A 19,677-nucleotide genomic window follows, 5' to 3' on the forward strand; every position below is an offset into this window, starting at 1 on the left:
ATCAGCACAGACAGAGAGCTCCATTCAAACTTTGCTGCCATCAGGAATAATTCTTCAAATATAATCATCAGTGTTTGAGCAGTTATGATATCAGGGACAATCTAGACATGTGTGACAATACTGAACATGTCACATGACACACCTCAAACATCATGTGATCCACTCTCAGTCTGCACTTTCATTCATGACTTCAACAGGTTGAAATGAGCTTTGAAGAAACATTCAGTGAAATAAATCTTTCATGGATTCATGTGAGCAGCAGATGAACTTTGTACCAACAACATCTTCAATAACAGAGTCTGAATGAAGCTCAGGTGTTGATGCTGCTCACTGATTGGACGCTTGCTTTCAGCTCTGCTCTCAGTCTTTACTGCACAGGTGAAGGTAGAAAGTGTGACTGGATCTATAGACTGGAAACAGAGAAACATGCTGAACATTTGAAGCTTTGCAGCAGAAATGTTCATGTTACAAATACAGCAGAGCTGATCTGGGATCAGTGTGTTCACACCTGCAGCTACAACAAGGTTTCATGTCTCCACACGTCAGCATGTGAACTTTACTCTGACTCAGTCTGAGCAGTCAGACGGCATATTTTTAAAGTTAACACATCAGCACACACAGAGCTGAGCCCCTCCCACCTGTGCTGAGTTTCAGGTGGAGTCCCGCCTCCTTCCAGGAAGCATCTCACCTGTGTGTCCGTGTTTAGTGTCCAGGTGTGGAGTGGAGCTTGTTGTTGGTGTGTGAAGAAACTGTAAGTTTGCTTTGTTTCCTCCTTTAACAGTTTGTCTTTAGGAACTTTACTGTTTGTTCAGCTCGTGTTTGATTTCTTCACACAACAAACTGTGTGTGTTTGTATTTCCGGTCTCTCCATTAAAGTCAGTGTGTAATGTTTCCTGGCTAACATCAGCTGTGTGCAGCTTAGTTCAGCACAAATCTGCCGCTCCATAGTTCACGGTAACGGACTCACAGCTGGACCAACGAGGCCGAGTGTGTCCGCCACTCTGAGCTACGTTCGTGTTTGTGTACTTGTAGTTTGTACTTTGTGAGTTCACTCAGAGCCCACAGAGGACGCAGCGTACGTGATGACGTCACAGCCCTTTACCTCCTTTACTGTGACTGTGATTAATATTTACACACGAGACACCTGACAGCATGTTAATGCTAAGCTAACGCTAAGCTAGCCAAGAACCCAGAGTGAGTTAAAGCTGAGTAAACACTGACCCCAGACCAGCACCGTGATTTGATTTTGATTTTATTGATTAGCATTCAAATATCTCAGTGAAAACAGAACAAAAATCGACCATAAAGCAAGTAAGCATGAAACAAGGCTAATCAAAAGGTATTGGCTGAAGCATTTGCTTATTACGCCAACCCTTTTCACAAAATATCTTTTTGCATGCAGCTCCTGTACACAGGGCCTGAAGCAAATAAGAAAACAAAGCAAAAACCAAACAAACAAACAAGAAAAAAAAACTTTCCACCTTAGATAAGTAACTACATCAAAGCAAAAGAATCAAGAGGTTGTTTTTTTTTTTTTTTTTTGCTCTTTTCATTCTTGATTTATATATTTTTCTAATACTCTATTTTTAAACATGTTTTTAAACAAGGAAAATGAACTACACCTTTTTAAATCCCTGTCAGAACTATTCCACAGGTTACCTCCTCTAACAGAAACACATCTCTGCTTTATATTTGTCCTCATCTTGTTTTTTTTAAAGAAATCTCTTCCCCTTAAGTCATATTGACTCTCTCTGACTTTGAACAGCTTCTGAGTACTGGGGCAAAGCAAGTTATTTTGTGCTTTATACATTATCTGTGCCATTTTATATTCAACTAAATCATAAAATTTCAGGGTATTCAGATTAATAAACAAAATGTTAGTTGGTTCTATATAGTTTGATTGGTTTATAATTCTTATAGCTCTTTTTTGTAACTTGAAAATAGGAAGAGTGTTCGTTTTATATGCATTACCCCATATCTCCAGACAGTAAGTCATATATGGAAGCAACAGAGTACAATAAAGTGTGTATAATGATTTTTTGTTCAGGACATGCTTTGTTTTATAGAGAATAGCAATGGTTTTTGACATTTTTGTTTTCACAATGATAAAGTGAGCTGCTGCTGCTGAACTTGAACAGGTAACAAAGTGATGAGCAGTCAGGCTGCAGGTTTCTACCTGTTCATGTTTCTACAGTAGAATCACTTTGAAGTGTCTTTGTGCTGTTTCATCTTTGATTTGTGTTCATAAACACTCAGAGAAACATCACGTGACCTCATCAGGATCTGTGTTGGTGTGTGGGGCTGTACCTCAGCTTTATGTTGTTACATGCTCATTTGTTCATTTCACACAGTAACATCAAAGTAATGTTATGAGGAGTAATGAAGTAACGTACTCCATTACTTTTAATCAAAGTGTTCTGTGTAATATGTGTAATAATGACTGTTTTGAGTAATGACCAACACTGATCACAACAAAGAGGAAATGCCTCCAACATGCACAAACATTTGAGCCACAACATGCAGTTAATGTGCACAAATGTCTTTGATATGCTGCTCAGTGATGGTGGTGACTGTCAGAGCAGAGCTACTGAGAATCAATAAGTAATATCAATGATGGGATCAGAATCACTAAATTCTTCTCATCCCTGTCAGTATCATACATGTGCTGTATAATGTGATAAATGTAGAGGTGCTGGCTGTTCTCTCACTCTGCTGTTTAGCTGTAAAGGACGCCTCCCTGCCTTTGTCTCATTCATGACCTTTAATAGTCTCTTCTAACATGCAGAGATCTGTATGATCTGTTTCATAGAGTCTAACCAGCCTGTACAGGTAACAACAACAGTCACTGCATCACTGACACACAAACGTCATCTCTGTCAATAACAACATTCATACATGGAATAAAAACACATCAGTGGATCATTGCTGGAGCTGATGTTTGTGCTCCTGGTGCAAAGGCTCTCAGTTTCCTCCTTGAAATAACATCAGTGGTGGGTCAGCGACATGCTTTCTTTCCCTCTCAGGTTTAAATATCTGGGACTCTCCACCGTTTGGTTTTAGAGCTGAAGAAGCTTCTCAGATGAAACGTCTTCCAGAAACTTAAAGACGTCTCTTTTCTCTCCAAGCTCCTTAGATCACATGACCTGGATGACTGAACCTACAGACATATTGACCTGGTTTCATGGTCACATGACAGGTCAGAGGTCAGTTCCTCCTGTTAATGTGAACTCACTGAGTGTTTGTGGTTTACCTCTCAGACTGACTGAAGATGATGATGGAGGAAGAGGAGGACAGAGCAGAGTCTGCAGGGTCCAGCTGTCCGTCTGTGAGGAGTGACCGGTCCAAAGGTCATAATCCAGACTTCAGTGGTGAACCTGGAGCAACGAGGTCAGAGAGCTGAACTCACTGAGTAACAGAAATAATTCTGCACTGACATTATAATCAGTGTTGACTCTGGTTGATTGTCTGACTGTGTTTGTGAGCTGAGAGGAAATGAAAATGAGTTTGTAACAAAAATCAGTTTTGTCCAGTTTTCCTGTAAAAAGCTGAACTCTAATCTAAGAGGATGTTACTGACAGGAAACAGCTGCATTATCTGCAGTCTGTGTGATCACAGCTGCTTCAATCATGTTTGTGTCTGCAGAGGTCAGAGGTCACAGTCTGCAGGGTCCAGCTGTCCGTTTGTGAGGAGTGACCGGTCCAAAGGTGACCCTCCATACTTCAGTGGTGAACCTGGAGCAACGAGGTCAGAGAGCTGTGATGACTCCTTTACATGTTTGTGTTTCCTGGATAAATATGACCTGAAACATCCTCAGATTGTTACAAAGATTCATTAAAAAGAAAACAATGAAAGAGAAAAGATCCAAATGTTCGACTTGGTCATTTGCTGTTTGAGGACAGTGATGCTCATATCTGTGGGGAAAGTGTGACCTGAGTGGGTTCATGTTTGTCTTTAAAGAACAGAGCTGCTCTGATTCTCTTTGTGTCTGATCTGTTAAACAGTCTGAGAGGTCACACAGAGACCCAGCAGCTAAAGCCTGGATCATACTGGCTGCTGTTACTCCATCAGGACAACACTGAACCACAGTGGTGTGGATGTAGTGGATAAATCCCACCATACTGATGCTCAGAGTTAACCACAGGGAACAAAACCAGATGTTACCTTCAGATTGTGACCTTTGGAGTGGACGATGCAGATTTCAATAGAGAATAAATGTTGTTGTTTTTCAGCTGTGAAGAAAGAATCTAATTTTCTGAACTTAAGAATTTATGATGCTGGAAACAACATGGAGACTATAACACAACATTTCCACTGTGTTCATAGAATGAATGTAAAACTGTCAGACATTCATTAAATATGCAAAATGTCTACAGAAGCATCAGAGGGTCAGACGTGAAGCACTCAGTGATTTTGATCAAATGACTCATCAGTTATTGATCTGCACTACACTGATCTACCACGTTAGTAAAGCTGGTGTTCTGGTGGTGGAGGGAGACTCGGATCATGTTCTGGTTTTGGAGCAGTGATCTGCTGATGGTTCAGTTTGATGAGCTTCTTCAAAATCATCCCTGACATCACCACTGAAAGGACGTCCATGAAAACAGACTGAAAATTACTGATATGTTCACAATCTGAGAGTTTAAAACTTGACAGACTTGATTCAGATGAAGTTATTTGAGCAGAAACTCCTGGATCTTTATCCTGTGTTGATCTAATCCTTCATGGTTCCTCCACAGAGTGGACCAGCAGAGCTCAGAGGTTCCCAGTGGTCAGTCTGCCCAGCAGCATCAAACACAGCTGGACTCCATATTTATGGTCTGTACATGTACAACAACTACTGTTACATCTTTTCTGTTCACAGTCATCTCCATGCTGCTCTTTGTAGACCAGTGGATCGTCAGTGTGTCCAACATGGATCTGATGTTTGGCTCCATGATTTCAGTCTGATTGGCTCATTCATAAATATTCTGTTCCAGCTGCTGGAGGACAACATCATCACTTTTGTGAAGAACGAGCTGAAGAAGATCCAGAAGGTTCTGAGTCCAGATTACCCAGAATGCTTAGAGAGTCAGAGGAGCAGCAGCAGAGAGGCGTTTGTGAAGATCACAGTGGACTTCCTGAGGAGAATGAAGCAGGAGGAGCTGGCTGACCGTCTGCAGAGACGTAAGAGGATTTATCTAAAGATTTAAGCTGCTGGATAAATGAACATTTTCCAGAGATGGAAGATGGAGCAACATGTTTTAAAGATTAGTTCTTTTTGGAATTGAGTGTTTATTTTTCTTCTCATTCAGAACTTCCAGCTGCTGTTTGTCATCGTAACCTTAAATCCACCCTGAAGAAGAAGTTCCAGTGTGTGTTTGAGGGCATCGCTAAAGCAGGAAGCCCAACCCTCCTGAATCAGATCTACACAGAGCTCTACATCACAGAGGGAGGGACTGCAGAGGTCAATGATGAACATGAGGTCAGACAGATTGAAACAGCATCCAGGAAACCAGACAGACCAGAAACAACCATCAGACAAGAAGACATCTTTAAAGCCTCACCTGGAAGAGATGAACCAATCAGAACAGTGCTGACAAAGGGAGTGGCTGGCATTGGGAAAACAGTCTTAACACAGAAATACAGCCTGGACTGGGCTGAAGACAAAGCCAACCAGGACATCCAGTTCATATTTCCATTCACTTTCAGAGAGCTGAATGTGCTGAAAGAGGAAAAGTTCAGCTTGGTGGGACTTGTTCATCACTTCTTTACTGAAACCAAAGAAGCAGGAATCTGCAGCTTTGAAGACTTCCAGGTTGTGTTCATCTTTGATGGTCTGGATGAGTGTCGACTTCCTCTGGACTTCCACAAAACTACAATCCTAACTGACCCTAGAAAGTCCACCTCAGTGGATGTGCTGCTGATAAACCTCATCAGGGGGAAACTGCTTCCCTCTGCTCGCCTCTGGATAACCACACGACCTGCAGCAGCCAATCAGATCCCTCCTGACTGTGTTGGCATGGTGACAGAGGTCAGAGGGTTCACTGACCCACAGAAGGAGGAGTACTTCAGGAAGAGATTCAGAGATGAGGAGCAGGCCAGCAGCATCATCTCCCACATCAAGACATCACGAAGCCTCCACATCATGTGTCACATCCCAGTCTTCTGCTGGATCACTGCTACAGTTCTGGAGGATGTGCTGGAAACCAGAGAGGGAGGAGAGCTGCCCAAGACCCTGACTGAGATGTACATCCACTTCCTGGTGGTTCAGGCCAAAGTGAAGAAGGTCAAGTATGATGGAGGAGCTGAGACAGATCCACACTGGAGTCCAGAGAGCAGGAAGATGATGGAGTCTCTGGGAAAACTGGCTTTTGATCAGCTGCAGAAAGGAAACCTGATCTTCTATGAATCAGACCTGACAGAGTGTGGCATCGATATCAGAGCAGCCTCAGTGTACTCAGGAGTGTTCACACAGATCTTTAAAGAGGAGAGAGGACTGTACCAGGACAAGGTGTTCTGCTTCATCCATCTGAGTGTTCAGGAGTTTCTGGCTGCTCTTCATGTCCATCTGACCTTCATCAACTCTGGACTCAATCTGCTGGAACAACAACAGGGAATCTCTTCATGGTCTAAACTATTTAACAAACTAAAACTTCAATCTCTCCACCAGAGTGCTGTGAACAAGGCCTTACAGAGTCCAAATGGACACCTGGACTTGTTCCTCCGCTTCCTCCTGGGTCTTTCACTGCAGACTAATCAGAGTCTCCTACGAGGTCTGCTGACACAGACAGGAAGTAGCTGGCAGACCAATCAGGAAACAGTCCAGTACATCAAGGAGAAGCTCAGTGAGAATCTGTCTGCAGAGAAAAGCATCAATCTGATCCACTGTCTGAATGAACTGAATGATCGTTCTCTAGTGGAGGAGATCCAACAGTCCCTGAGATCAGGACGTCTCTCCACAGATGAACTGTCTCCTGCTCAGTGGTCAGCTCTGGTCTTCATCTTATTGTCATCAGAAGAAGATCTGGATGTGTTTGACCTGCAGAAATACTCTGCTTCAGAGGAGGCTCTTCTGAGGCTGCTGCCAGTGGTCAAAGCCTCCAACAAAGCTCTGTAAGTACATATGTGATCATAGCTTTAGCTTTTAAATGTTTATTCTAGTTAACACAGATCAGGTGGAACAACTCAAATAAAATATCAAAAATATCAAGTGGTCATCGGTACTCAGTTTGTTCAATACTGAATACAATGGAGCACAAATTGTCCACGTTTCTGAAATATTTCTGGGTGTAACTGTCACCAAAGTGCAATTTAGACCTGGCCTGTGGTTGTTATCTAAGTGATAATCATCAATTCTACTAAAACAAATACAAAATAAAGAAATTTGACACATTCTGTTGATATCAAAAGCACACTGAACAATTCAGTGTTGTTTTACTGCTGTTCTCTCTTCACTTCTTCTCCTCTGATTCTCTCCACATGTTGCTCTGCATCAGTGCTCAGTTTCCTGACAAAACAAGATGAAATATTGCTAAATATAATAGTATCTCATTACGCTTCAACATAAGTGTTTTATTTTTGTAATTGTTTATCTGTTATTTTTCAGACTGAGTCACTGTGACCTGTCAGAGAGAAGCTGTGAAGCTCTGGCCTCAGGTCTCAGCTCTCAGACCTCTAATCTGAGACAGCTGGACCTGAGTAACATCAACCTGAAGGATTCAGGCGTGAAGCTTCTGTCTGAAGGACTGAAGAGTCCACGCTGTACACTGGAAACTCTCAGGTGAGATCAAGCATTTTTCTTTCATCAACTGACAGAATTAGCAGATTAATAATAAGGCAGTCCTCTAATAAGAGGAGAAGTGGAGGTGTTTTGAAGGGCAACGTACTCTTATGTTAACAAGACAGGAAGTAGTTCCTGGGAACTGCTTCCTTTGTTATTGTCTAAGTGGAAACATGATGGTGAAACAGTGATGAGTTTGCAGAGGTGAATCCACAGCACACAACACAACAATGCTGTTGCGAGCTGAAAGCAGACTTCTCACAGATTCTGAGGCTGCAGGTTTCATCACTGTCCAACCAAAATTCACTGAACCAGCAGTAAATGAACGTCCAAAACTACGCTTCATGTTTAAAAAACAGATGATCAGGGGGGGTTGTGTTTACATCTTTTTTGTGTGATCTGTTCACCTGCTGTTTCAGCTGTTTGGTGGTTGTTGAGATGGTTTTGTGAACTTTTAGCTGAGATTCTGACGTTTCTGTAGATACCACACATGTCTAATTACTTTGTACAGCATGAATGGCCATAACGAGGTTTTTAACAGTAAGAAAAGTTGTAAAACTTCAGAAAATATAGTTAAAAGTCCAAAACCTTCCACGTCTGGTCGCTTGTGGTAAGGAGCAGATCAAACGAGTAAAGAATTACGTTATAATTATAAATGGCTTCAACAGCACATTCAGGTCTGTGAGACTCATTCAGACACTGAGCCGTGGCTCTGTGCTACATGCACATATTTCTGCATCTCTGCCATTCAGACACACTTTATATATAGTTTATTTTATGTAGTATTCAATACTGAACTGTACATTTAGTCTTTTTAAAGGCAGCAAGTTGTATTCAGTGTTTTCATAAAAGCCTTATTTTTATCCATTTACTGCTATTAGGAAGAACACGTGAGGTTTAAGACCTGGACCAGTTTGAAACCTTTTGTCCTCCACAGTGGAAAATGGGTGGAAATAAAAATGGGTCTCACTTTAGCCAGCTCCTAATTTTATCAGTTCTACTCTCAGCGTCTCCTGTATATCTCCTGTATAAATGTTGCACTCAGCTTTGTGCTCTCCAATATCACTGAAATGCAGCCAGATGCTGCTCATTTTGCCTTTTCACTCTTTCCTGACACGCTTGCATTTCAGTACAGCTCCCATTTCTCTGTGTACTGGTCTCTACCACTACCCTTGCTGTCTATGGGACATGTCCTCTTTCACATAATGGTATGATCCCAGTCTGTCTCTGAAAGTGTTTGGCCACATGGTTTGCTCATCAGAATAAAACCTCAGCCGTGCTCACATTGATTATCAGCAAGCCTGAAAATTCATCAATATTTGACATATGAAATTATCTCATGGGCTGGATTTGGCCCACGGGCCATATGTTTGACACCCCTGGTTTACACAGTTTGGTATTCAATGTACAACTGAGCTAGCTCTCAGCTAACTAGCAGACAAGCTAACTGCTGGGACTGCGTCTTTCTAACAAGAGCGTCAGACACTCAGACTGGTTTCCTTTGTGGATGATGATGTGTTCTCACACTGATCCTTCATGCTGATGCTGCCATCCACCCACTGCTCCTGGATTCATCATCTCCATCAGCCCTCACAATACTCCACCTTCATCAGCTTCATGTTCAGCAGCCTGGATGGACAGTAACTCTTTCCATGGGTTATGGTGGGACATTGAGAGCTGAAGTCAAACAGCAGTGAGAATGAAAGACTGATTCATTTCTATTTAGTCGTGTGATGTGCAGCTTTGTTCAGAGCATTAAGGCCCAGCAAAGATCACTGAGGTCATAGAGTCCTGATGAAACCTGTGTGCTTATAGAAACTGAGACCAGATGAACCAGAATAGAAGGACATTAAAATGAAGTGTCAGCTACACAAAGGCAAAGCTATTCAGTTGTTGCTGTGAGTTATTTAAATGGAGGATGGAGTCAGACTTTAAGCTGCTGGACTCAGTCACTATATCCTGTTGTCCTCATAGAACCTGGACACACAGACTCACCTGTGACACAGTGACACACAGTGTGGGCTACACACACATTAGAAAGTGGATCAGTCACACTTGTGCAATCATTTGTTGTGCTGGGAAACCATGAACACTGTGAATCACATTAATGGCTTTGTTACAGCAACATTCAATCATGAGTTCAAAAGTAGTGCATTGTGTACTTATTGTAATAGTACTGCAGTATGAGAAGTGCAACATTCAGTGTGCAGAAACAGATCAGGTGCTTTCTAACAGCAGTGTTCCCTTTAACACAGCAGCAGTTCAAATATTTCTGTCAGTCTGAGCTGAAACATGAATCTAATCAAATATCAAATCAAAGTTCTTTGCCTCTGCCAGGACGTTAACATTTGATCTAGTTTTTTACAAAGTTCCCTCAGCGTCCAGAGCCACCAACATACCTTTGATCAACAGCAAGTGAACATTTATAAATGTGTGTTTGCAGAACAGGAAGCAGCAGAACTATTGTTCTGTTATCAGGCAGCAGCACAAACGCTCATCAGCTCATTTACTGTGCAGGACTTTGAGTGTGTGAAGTGTGTGTTTGTGCTGGATTTCCTTTGGAGAATCTCAGTCAGAAACCAGACAAAGAAAAACTCTTTCAACAGTCCAGGTTGAGTTGACAACATGAACTGCATTTATCTTCCTCTGACTTGACATGTTCTTCCTCCTCTGCACCGAGCCAGCTGCTAAGACTCACAAGCTCATTGACATTTTCTGATGATAAAGAAACTCTCTTCTTCTGCACAATATGAGCAGCAACAGAGAAGAAGCTTTCACAGGTACAGATGTTGCAGCTGTGGCCAAGTACATGTGCTGCATGTTGGAGCAGCACTCTGATGGACAGGCCTCTGTACTGATGGTGGGCTCTGCTCTGTATCCACCACACTGTTCTCAGCTGAGTCTTCCTCCTGTTCACACTCTGATGAAGCACCAACAGGGCCAACTTCTTCTCTGGTGGCTCGGATGTTGTTGCTTCCACAGGTTTCCCTCCAACAACCCTCTGTTCCTGCAGTAAGTTCAGTAAGATCTGGGTAAACACTTGAGCTCCTTGAATCTGGCTCCAGCAGCAGTTTTCACATATACAATGTTGGCATTTTGCTTGCGTGTCTCCAGGTCTGTTCTGAATGTAGACTTGAATTTGACCACGTAGGCGGGGTCATCATCTGAGCTCTCCATCACCTGAGAGAGATGACAAAACACAGAATCACAGAGCATGAAACCAACGTTTCTCCTCCCAGAAGTTCAGTCACAGACCTGCAACAGAAACAAGAAGATTCAAATGACGCAGAGCTTTCATTTACTTATATCCACAAACATGTCCTCTACATATTCATGCTGTATTTACACACACATACAGAGGCTGTTTGTCTCTCACACACCGACAGGACACTGAGAAATACATCATGTTTAATAGCAGCTCATGTGTTACATCTGTAACAGCTGGTTCATGTTGTAACACCGTGGCTTTCGTAGTCTCTCCTTTTTCTACAGCTCATGTGTTCTTCTTGTGATGCTGCGTCTTGAGGCTCATACATGCCGTCATTTGTTGATCCTAAGAACGTTCCTCAGACCGACTTCTTCAACAACAGATAACTTTAGTTGCATCAACACTGCCTCCTGGAACAGTTTAAAATGAACATGTCAAAGATCTGTACCTGTCTCCATGTTTCTGTCCCCGCCCCTTTCTTTCTGTCCTGGGTCATGTGAGCGCTGCAGTAGTATTAGGCCCACCCTCAATGCTCCCATTGGCTGAGACGCATAATGACGCCCATTTCAAGCCAGCACTGATCAACATCCCTCCTGTGACCCATGGCTGTTATATTCAGAGCCAGTGAGCACTTTCACAATAATCATGATTTTAAAAACTGTGATTAAAATAATTGCTGACGTTAATCAGTTAATGAGTTAACGAGATAATAACAGGTTAAGTTGCTCTAATAATTAGACTTTGGTGACAAACTGATGTGATCTCCATGTTTCCTTTGTTGGACTGTGGGCGAGTGTCAGAACTGAATGTACTGAGTAACATGTAGAGTTTAAACATGTGTCAGTTCCAGTTTTAGAGCTCTAAAGTGCAGCTATCATGTTAGGAATATGTTAGGAATAGACAGGAACACTGAGCACACTGAGGTCAAATCTTTATTTATCCAGTTCATCTGTAGGCTGAGCTCAGTCCATCCATTTAGTGAAATGATGTTTAAAGGTCTCCTTGTTCTGTGAGCGTGCACAGATCCTGAAGCAGAAAGCCTGGGTTACAGAGAAATGATCATCACTGTGATGATGCTCATCATCTCTGACTGGGATTTGAGGTTTTGTCAAAGCAGCAAAGAAAGCCTGGCTATGTTGGACTGGGTGTGGAAGCAGCTCCCAGTTTGAGTTCAGGAGACAGACACCCTCTCTACTTTGACGATCAGCTTCAAACTTTCCTTTTTGATAAAGCTTATAGTTAAAGCTGGATCAGGTGACCCTGAACCATCACTTAGTTATGCTGCTATAGGCTCAGGCTGTTGGTGGACTTCCCATGATGCTCTGCTTTCTTCTCCCCTCTTTTCACTCCTGATGCTTTTATATGTCACTACTGCGTGTCCTTAACTTTTGTCTCTCTGTTTTGTTCTTGTCTCTCTGAGCTCATCTCTTCTCTTTCCCCTCACCCTGCAACCAGTCATGGTAGATGCTCCTCCTGGAGCCTGTTTTCACTGGGAGGATCTTTGTGTCAAAGGGAGTTCTTCTTCCCACCATCACCAAGTGCTGCTCACAGTGGAGGCGGTTACCTTACACTGTTAAACAGCTTCAGATGACTGTTGTTGTCTGTTGGGTATTGTCACTTATAAATAAAGTTACATTGAATGGATGTAAATGGATAGATGTTATTGTGACAAAGAGAAAACAACTGTTGACAGAAAGATTGTTGTTTTGTGTGTTTGCAGTCTGTCAGGATGTCTGATCACAGAGGAAGGCTGTACTTCTCTGGCCTCAGCTCTGAGCTCCAACCCCTCCCATCTGAGAGAGCTGGACCTGAGCTACAATCATCCAGGTCCCTCAGGAATGAAGCTGCTGTCGGCTGGACTGAAGGATCCAGGCTGGAGACTGGACACTCTCAGGTATGGAGAGAAAATCTGATAGAGGAGGAAGAGCTGGAAACATTTCCTGTGTCTTTCACTCACTTCCTGTTTGTTTCGGGCAGATGACACATGAACAATCACACATGCAGGAATATTTTCAGGGACAGACACACTAGTCTAGCTGGATAGTTCATGGATATTTATGTAGGGGTCTCCAAGGAGTCTGTTTGCGGGAACATTTAGGTCACAGGTGTACCTGATATAGATACCAGTGTACCTAATAAAGTGTCAGCTAACATTTGGAAATGGAAGCTTAAATAATGACAAACTGTACATTCACAGCTGAATTCACAATAAATTTGTTCTCAAGTGCACATTTTTCTGTTATTGTTCTCAAACAACAGAATGAGATTGAAATATTGATTCTAACAGGGCCCATAAACAGCATTAGCTTATCAGAGTTTCCATCATGGTCACACAAATCCTTAGCAGAGAAAAGTGGCCTACTTAGCAATAGCTGCTCAAGTTGTATAAAGAAAGGGAAAACAGTATTAGCATTAGCTGCTAATGGCAGCTTACTTAGCATAAACTCTTTACATCTTTATAATGCAAGGGAAAGGAGTCACTCATGGAAGCCTATTTAGCATTAACGTCTCACATCATTATAACACAAGAGAAAAGGGTATTAGCATAAGCTACTAATGCTTATTCACCTCAAATTAGCTTTAGCTGCTAATGGTAGCCTACTTAACATTAACTCCTCACTAATATAATGCTAATTCACATCAAATTAGCATTAGCTGCTCATATTGTTATAAGGAAAGGTTTTCCACAATAAAGGCATGGTTAAAAAAGGGAGGAAGGAAGCAGTTGCGACCCTCAGTATGTCTTGAAGATGATCATCCGTAAGTCTGGACCTGTACTTGGACTTATTGAAGTTCAAAGTGGAGAAGAGCTTTTGGCACAAGTATGTGCTACCAAAAAGGCACATGGTCCGCTTGAACATTCGGGAAAGCCGAGGGAAACTAGGGCTCAATTCTCTCAAAAATTGTCCAAGCTTGTCTGCTTTTCCACTCACCTCCCTGAACGTTGCTTTGAGTTCAGAGTTGCACTGCAGCTCAATGAGCTCCATTTGAAGCACAGAAGGGGCATCTTGCACATCAAAGGAGAAGGGGTCCGCAAAAATGTGAAAGGTGGCTCTGTGTGTCTTGAAGTCAGCAAATCTGTGATCAAATTCCTCCTGTAGCCTCAAAATGACATCAACATACTCGTCAGCACTGAATGGTGTGCCTGCATCCACGAGTGCCTTGCATGCTGGGAAATGGCAAAGGTTTGTCTGAGAGAGCTGAGCTTTCCAGAGCGCCAGTTTTGTGGAGAATGCTCTCACGTTGTCATAGGCAGCACTGACAAGTTGCCCCTGGCCTTGTAACATCTTGTTCAGTACATTAAGCTCATGTGTCATATCAACAAGAAAAGCTGAGTCCATGAGCCATTTGGGATGAGTTAGCACAGGAACACTAACTCCATCCTTCTCCATGAAGGCTTCACTTCTGCTCTCAACTCAAAAAGTCTCTTTAATACATTTCCCCTGCTGAGCCAACGTACCTCAGTGAAGTCGAGCACATCCCCATATTCTGACTCCATTTCCTCTAAAAAAGCTCAGAACCTTCGGTGCTTTAAGCCCCTGGATCTGATTTGGTTGATGCATTTCACAACAATAGACATCACATTGTCAAACTTCAGGCATTTGCTGCAAAGGACCTGCTGATGGATGATGCAGTGCAGAGCAATGGCCTCCTCCACGCCTTCCTCTTCCAGTTTGTTTTGTGCCACCAGTCCATGTTTCCTCCCTGTCATTGATGGCGCTCCATCTGTTGTTATTCCAACAAACCTCTTCCATGGCAAACCAACATTCTCAATGGCATCACACAGCTTGTAAATATCTGCTGAGCGGTGGTCTGGCCATGCATTGGAATTACTGTGAGCAGCTCCTCCATCACTTCAAAACTGTCATCAACACCACGGACATACATTGGGAGCTGGGCAGTGTCGGTGATGTCTGTGGTCTCATCAAGAGCGACTGAGTATGCACTGAAACATTTGGCTTTCTTACACAGTTGGTCATAAATGTCACTTGACAGGTCAGAAATGCGATCTGCTGCGGTGTTGGCAGAAAGGCTGATGTTGCTAAACTGACCTTTCTTTCCCGGACAGACTATATTTGCAGCCTGCAATATGCACTTTTAGACAAATGCACCTTCTGTGAATGGCTTCCCTGCTTTAGCAATCATCTCACTAACCACGTGGCTCCGACTGCTGCATTATTCTCTTTGGTTGCTTTCTTGGAGAAATCTTGCTGCCTCAGTAGATCTGTTTTAAGACTGGCAACCCGGTTCGCTCTCTCGTCTCCCTGGTATTTTGCATCCAGCTCAGCATGTCTAGTTGTGTAATGACGTTTCAAATTGTATTCCTTGTGCAGCGCAACTTTCTCTGTGCAAATAAGACAGGTCGGGGTGCCCCTGTGCTCAACAAAGAAATATTGCATTTCCCACTTTTCCTGAAATTGTCGGTGCTCATCACCAACCTTTCTCTTCACCGCAGGCTTTGAAAAAGACATGTTTGGGGCTATGTGACATTTATAATTCTACTTGGTGTCACTGTCGCATTGAAGTTTCAATCAAGCGTTTAGCCGACGGACGGGGAACGTCTCAACGCGTAGAGAACGTCATCTCTGCTTCTTTTTCTTGCAACCGTAGCACGGCGATCGGCAGATAAAAAGCCGGTAGCAGTCGCCTTTGTTTTTACGCTCGATGTTCATGTCTTTCATGACGACACGAACACCGTGGCGTTTGCAGATGGTAGAAAGTGCAGGGATAGCGAGCGCAAAAAAGGCGACTGCTCACGGCGCCGGGCTGTTGTTACAGGAGAAAGAAGCGGAAATGACACCGTGACATATAACAAATAACATCAGCTGTTTCTGATGTTAGTTGTTTTGACTGCTTTTACATTATATTGAAATATATGTAATGTTCATGTTTGCTGCAATGCAAACGCAGTGATGCAAATAAAAACATCGAGCCACAAATTACGGTGCGACCCTATAATTAGTCCGGGTTACCGGGGACTGTTGTTGCCGATGAACAGGTGTCGCTATGTGACTGCAGACTAAATTGGGCTGCATTGAGTTCATGACTTTTCTTTTATCCCGCCGCCTACGCATCACTGTGAGAGTTAATATGAGATCTCTCTCTGTGGAAAAATAACTTTAAATCCCACTGACGTGTGTATAAATCTATATACGTATAATGTCCCGCTGGGCAGCAACTTAAAAAAACAACTTTTTTTGAAGTGTTGTGAACGCAGCGCGCTGGGGCGAATGTCGGCGTTTGCCCAATAGAAAGGAGGAAGCCAGCCAGGCACAGGAAAGAAAGAAACACTCCAGGGCAACGCTGCTGGAACTTTGACTCATTGAGAAATGTTTCCCTGCTTGCATCAAGCCCGGCTGGTGTCCCCTGAGATCCATATCCCACCCTGATTGGTGGGTTAATTCAGCTCCGCCCACAACACTGTAAAGTGTCATACATTATCAAACTAACATTACATTTTCATATTAAGGTGGGGCCAAAAACTATCGTCCTGCGGGCCTCAATTGGCCCGCGGGCCGCGAGTTTGAGACCCCTGGTGTAGGAGGACACCTACTCTGTGTCTGGTTAAGTATAAGAGCCCTTTGTTAGGGGGACCGCTGGACTCTTAGCACCAGCTTTGGGGTCACAGGGTCACATCTGGAACACACACACACAGACACACACACACAGACACAGACACACACAGACACACGCACACACACAGACACACACACAGACACACACACACATACACACACAGACACACACAGACACACACAGACACACACATACACACACAGACACAGACAGACACAGACACACACACACACACACACAGACACACACACACACACACACACACAGACACACACAGACACAGACACACACACAGACACACACACACACACACACACACACACACACACACAGACACACACACACACACACAGACACACACACACACACAGACACACACACACAGACACACACACACACACACACAGACACACACACACACACACACACAGACACACACACACAGACACACACACACACACACACAGACACACACACACACACACACACACACACACACACACACACACACACACAGACACACACACACACACAGACACACACACACACACACACACACACTATGCACAGACTGGTACTCTTTGTTCGTACCTGTGTAAGACGTCATAATGAACTTGTGCATATTCATGTAAGCTCAATAAAGAGCAGTGTTACGAGGGAGCAGACGAGAGCGACTGAGGTCAAGTGAAGGAACGGCGCTGTCACAGTTCTCTCCCTCATCAATTGTCTGGTTCCAGCGGTGGGTCTGTGCTAGACGACCCATCACCAGCTTTTTCCACTGGTTACCAGTACGTGGTAGAATCCACTTCCAGATCTGGTTGTCTTTAAATCTGTGAATGGATTGGCTCCATCTTATCTCTCTTTAACAAAAGAATCCAAGTGGAGCCCTCAGGTCTGCAGATAAGCAGCTTCTGACCAGAACTAGACGTAAAAACAGAGGTGAGCTTTATCGATGGCTGCAGCCAAACTCTGGAACAGTCGCCCTTCACATCAGGTCGTCACCAACACTGGACATTTTTAAAAGCCGGTTGGAAACACATTTGTACTCTGTAGCTTTCAATCCTGACCAGTCTTTATAGTCATTACTGTGTATGTTTCCTATTTTCTCTCTACTCTGTGCAGCACTTTGGCTCAAGCTGTTTTTAAATGTGCTGATAAATAAATGTAGATTTCTTTGAATAAAACAGTGGAGCCGAGCTTTGAGCTCAGTGTGTAACAGTGTGTGTGTGAGAGCCATGTAATGTCCATGTGTGCATGCTGACTGTGCTGCTCTGACCCCCCTCCTCCTTTCAGGGTGGAGCCTGCTGGAGTCCGATGGTTGAGACCAGGTCTGAGGAAGTGTAAGTGTGTTTTTAATGGGATTCATGAAAACAAAGCAGCACACATTCAACCATCTTCATCATGTCAGGAGTCATCATCAAAGTGTCAATCAATGAACAGATGATGGATCAATAACTGCAGCTGGATTGTGTTTGTTCTCTCCATCAGATTCCTGTCAACTCACAATCGACACAAACACAGTGAACACAAAGCTCCAACTGTCTGACAACAACAGGAAGGTGACACGTGTGGAGGAGGTTCAGTCATATCCTGATCATCCAGACAGATTTGATGTTCGTCAGCTGCTGTGTAGAAATGGTCTGACTGGTCGCTGTTACTGGGAGGTCGAGTGGAGAGGAGACGTTTATATATCAGTGAGTTACAGAAGCATCGGAAGGAAAGGACGCAGTGATGACTGTTTGTTTGGATGCAATGATCAGTCCTGGAGTCTGTTCTGCTCTGATGATGGTCCTCGTTATGTCAGGCACAATAAGAGACAAACATCCATCTCCTCCTCCTCCTCCTCCTCCTCTGTCTCTAACAGAGCAGCAGTGTATGTGGACTGTCCTGCTGGCACTCTGTCCTTCTACAGAGTCTCCTCTGACACTCTGATCCACCTCCACACCTTCAACACCACATTCACTCAAACTCTTTATCCTGGGTTTATGTTCTGGTATCCTGGTTCCTCAGTGTCCCTGTGCTGAGTGGAGTGTACAGAGTGTCTCCTGTTACAGAAACACTCTGACTGTTGAACAGATAGTTCAGTCTGTACATGTCTGTCTCTTTCACTCACAAACACGTTTTCAGATTCATGGATTCAATCAGTTGATGTTTGAAACTCTTCTAAATGATTCCTTGTAAACTTCTTCAGTCACAAACAAACAGGAAGTGATGTCACATGTGTTCCTGTCCACACAGCAGAATGAGTCTATTGCTGACAGTGATGTACAAACAGAGTGAGCATTTCTGAGGCCCAAAATAAACTGAGTAGTTCACTGAATGAACAATGGACTGTGAGCTCAGTTCCTTCATCATTAGTATGGATTATATATGTATTATATTAGTATCATATATATCAGGTGCTGCTGCTTTCAGTCATTGTGCAAATGTGCTGTTTGTAAGCTTGTAAAGCTGCAGTCAGCTGAGACTGAAGAAGTCACCTGATCAGTGAGCAAACGTTTCTGAAAACGTCCAGATGAACAGAATCAACCTTTTGGGATCAGCCAGCAATGCAGCATCATTGTTGTTCAGCTTCAGAGGTTTGCAGGAATGAACTGATGACCAGAAACAGCTGCAAAGTCCAAGAAAATACCAGCTGGAGTTCAGCTGCATTTGAAGAAGTCAAAGAAAAGTAAGGATGGCAAAGGGCGACGTTTTCTTCCAAAGAGCTGCAAACATGGTCGACGCCTCATTAGAAGAATCATCTGGACATTTGTGAGGAACTCTAACCAAGAAAGCAACGTCACACAGATCCAACAGACAGTTTCCATGACTGCAAGTGTTGAGTGGAAAAATGCTACATTGCATTATTGCATCCTCTCACCACAGGAGGCGCTGTTGGCACCACTGATTGCTGATCAGCTGTTCTCTGATGATCTGATTGATACTGTGAATAACGGGACTCACTGAACTCTGTGACACAGTGAAGATTACAGAGTTTAACTTCACCCTTTAAGACTGACCACAGAACCAAGTCCGCCAGAGCTTTTGTTATATTTTTACATGCTGTGGAGCCATTTGTGGGAGCATTTCAAGTTGCTATACATCAATACAACTGTTATAGCCCTAATTTTAATAATATGTGTGCATTAAG

The 19,677-nt window shown here is 43.3% G+C and overlaps 2 protein-coding genes across 2 annotated transcripts in view; both read left to right on the forward strand.

The window, feature by feature from the left end:
* The first annotated feature begins 570 nt into the window (after positions 1 to 570).
* LOC112432367 (protein NLRC3-like) overlaps positions 571 to 19,677 on the forward strand; it is a 201,510-nt gene continuing 182,403 nt past the window's right edge. Inside the window, exon 1 of the mRNA XM_076888514.1 lies at positions 571 to 751. The gene's annotated coding sequence lies outside the window, so the exon portion shown is untranslated. The remainder of the gene's footprint in view (positions 752 to 19,677) is intronic.
* On the forward strand, positions 3,126 to 19,260 carry LOC112432366 (protein NLRC3-like). The gene is made up of 10 exons (XM_076876313.1): positions 3,126 to 3,196; positions 3,258 to 3,387; positions 3,643 to 3,744; positions 4,737 to 4,815; positions 4,977 to 5,163; positions 5,292 to 7,009; positions 7,524 to 7,759; positions 12,688 to 12,861; positions 17,838 to 17,884; positions 18,033 to 19,260. The coding sequence occupies exons 2-10, from the start codon at positions 3,269 to 3,271 to the stop codon at positions 18,566 to 18,568; spliced, it is 3,198 nt and encodes a 1,065-aa protein (XP_076732428.1). The 5' UTR covers positions 3,126 to 3,196; positions 3,258 to 3,268; the 3' UTR covers positions 18,569 to 19,260.

The sequence above is a fragment of the Maylandia zebra genome, linkage group LG2, assembly GCF_041146795.1.
Source record: "Maylandia zebra isolate NMK-2024a linkage group LG2, Mzebra_GT3a, whole genome shotgun sequence".
NCBI classification, from domain to species: domain Eukaryota; kingdom Metazoa; phylum Chordata; class Actinopteri; order Cichliformes; family Cichlidae; genus Maylandia; species Maylandia zebra.